General features: G+C 28.0%; 1 protein-coding gene across 1 annotated transcript in view; it reads left to right on the top strand.

The window, feature by feature from the left end:
* The window catches only part of LOC113819144 (integrin beta-PS-like), a 26,630-nt gene that overhangs the window by 23,806 nt on the left and 324 nt on the right, over positions 1 to 2,500 (top strand). Inside the window, exons 17-19 of the mRNA XM_070123946.1 lie at positions 379 to 528; positions 1,193 to 1,332; positions 2,321 to 2,500. The exon at positions 2,321 to 2,500 is cut by the window's right edge and continues 324 nt beyond it. Coding sequence (XP_069980047.1) covers positions 379 to 528; positions 1,193 to 1,332; positions 2,321 to 2,392 — 362 coding nt within the window. The 3' untranslated portion in view covers positions 2,393 to 2,500. The remainder of the gene's footprint in view (positions 1 to 378; positions 529 to 1,192; positions 1,333 to 2,320) is intronic.

Here is a 2,500-nt window from a genome sequence, read left to right on the forward strand (position 1 = left end):
CTGTGGCTATGAGAGTTGCTATGACGATGGCTATGGCGATAACAATGACGATAGCGATACTAATACTACACATAATATCAGCAGCAATAGCAATGGCAACAAGGACAATAATAATTATCAGAACAACAACAAAACGAACACCACCACCTTCTAAAATCCATGAATACAACAACAGCAACAACAACATCATCAACATCAACATCAACATCAACATCATCATCAACATCAACGTCATCATCAACAACAACAACAACAACAACATCAACAACAACAACAACAACAACAACAATAACAATAACAATAACAATAACAACAACAACAACAGCGGAACAGAAGACGGTAACCAAAATCTAACATTTTCCCCGTTTCCTTTTACAGACAAGATCTTGAACAACGCTCGCCTCTGCACTTTCGAGGACACAGATACAGGCTGTTACTTCAACTTCACATATTTGTACATGGATAACGGAAAGTACGACATTTACGTTCTCAGGGAACAGCAGTGTCCGGAAGCTGCACCTGTTTTGGGTTCGTACCTCATTTGTTTTGTTTCTTTGTAATGCTACTCCTTCTATCCATAATTAGAGTGATAGCAATGATAAAGATGATAATGCTAATGTTAATGGTTATGATCATACTAACAGTAAAATGATAGAGATAATAATAATGATGATAAGGCTGATGATAACAATGATAATGAAAGTGATAATGATGATAATGAAAATGCTCATGGTGATAATAATAATGACAATAATAATACTAATAACAACAATAATAACAATGAAAATATTAATAATCCTTATCATATTGATAACGACAGTAATACTGTTAATAATGGCTGTCATAATAATGTGACAATAAAGATAAGGACGTTGATATCAATATCTATTTTGCATTAATTTTTCATCTCCCCGGATTTTCAATATTTTTTTTTCTCCATACAGGACGGACTATGATATAGAATACACTATGGATTTTTTTTTTTTTTTTTGATAGACTAGACGCAAAAATAATGTATACACTTTACGATTATACGATGCAAGCAGAAATGTGCTTTTTCTTAAATTTGAATAATCATTATTTTAATTCATCACTGAAATTTCCCCTTTAAATTTGTATTAAACCAACAGAAAAATATCTTGTTTTTCCTTTAAGAAATAATAACTTTTGTTCCCCCTTTTTCTCCTTTTAGGCATCGTGTTCGGACTCGTGGCCGCAATTGTGGCTATTGGCCTCCTCACGCTCCTTATTTGGAAATTACTCACAACAATACACGACCGTCGAGAGTATGCCAAGTTTGAAGACGAACGCAGGAAAGCTCAGTGGAATACGGTAAGGAGTAATTTAGTGGTCCAGCATATATATATATATATATATATATATATATATATATATATATATATATATATATATATATATATATATATATATTCACTGTACACACACACACACACACACACACACACACACACACACACACAGACACACACACACACACACACAGACACACACACACACACACACAGACACACACACATGTATATATATATATATATATATATATATATATATATATATGTGTATATATATATATATATGTATATATATATATATATATGTATATATATATATATATATATATATATATAATGTATGTATAATATATATATATATATATATATATATATATATATATATATATATTTATGTATATGTATATATATATGTATGTATATATATATATATATGTATGTATATATATATATATATATATATATATATATATATATATATATATATATATGTATATATATATATATATATATATATATATATATATATAAAATGTATGCATAATATATATATATATATATATATATATATATATATATATATATATATATATATATATATATATATATATATATATATATATATATAGGCTTCTAAGTAGACATATAAATTAATAAATAAGTAGACTGACAAACAGTGAGATAAAGATTTAGATGTAGTTTGGATAAATCACATAAGCTGTCAGATATGCGTGTAAATGAAATGGTATGAATAAATGTTTTAAATCCATAGACTGATAGATGGGCATCCGATATGATCAATTATAGATATATACATACGCATTGATAAATATGTAATTCCACTAAAGCTACGTGCTTAGACCTTATTTTTAAAATATTTTATTTTCAGTTAATTTTTAACCTATCATTTTACAATTTTGAGTTACTGAACATCTTTTATTTTTTATCATTCTATATAATCCAACTGTATTAATGAATTCTAAAATATGAATATACATTTTTTTCAGGATGGCAACCCCCTCTACAGACCTGCGACCAACACCTTCAAAAATCCGGCTTTTGCCCAACAAGCTCAGTAATGGAAGGGGGGGGGGTAATCCGTGGGTTTGTGATACTAAATTTACTTTAAATTAATTCCCTTTTTCTTCTTCACAGCTGATTTTTTATATCTTCACATTTGATTTGAG

This window comes from Penaeus vannamei, chromosome 7 (assembly GCF_042767895.1).
Source record: "Penaeus vannamei isolate JL-2024 chromosome 7, ASM4276789v1, whole genome shotgun sequence".
Classification (NCBI taxonomy): domain Eukaryota; kingdom Metazoa; phylum Arthropoda; class Malacostraca; order Decapoda; family Penaeidae; genus Penaeus; species Penaeus vannamei.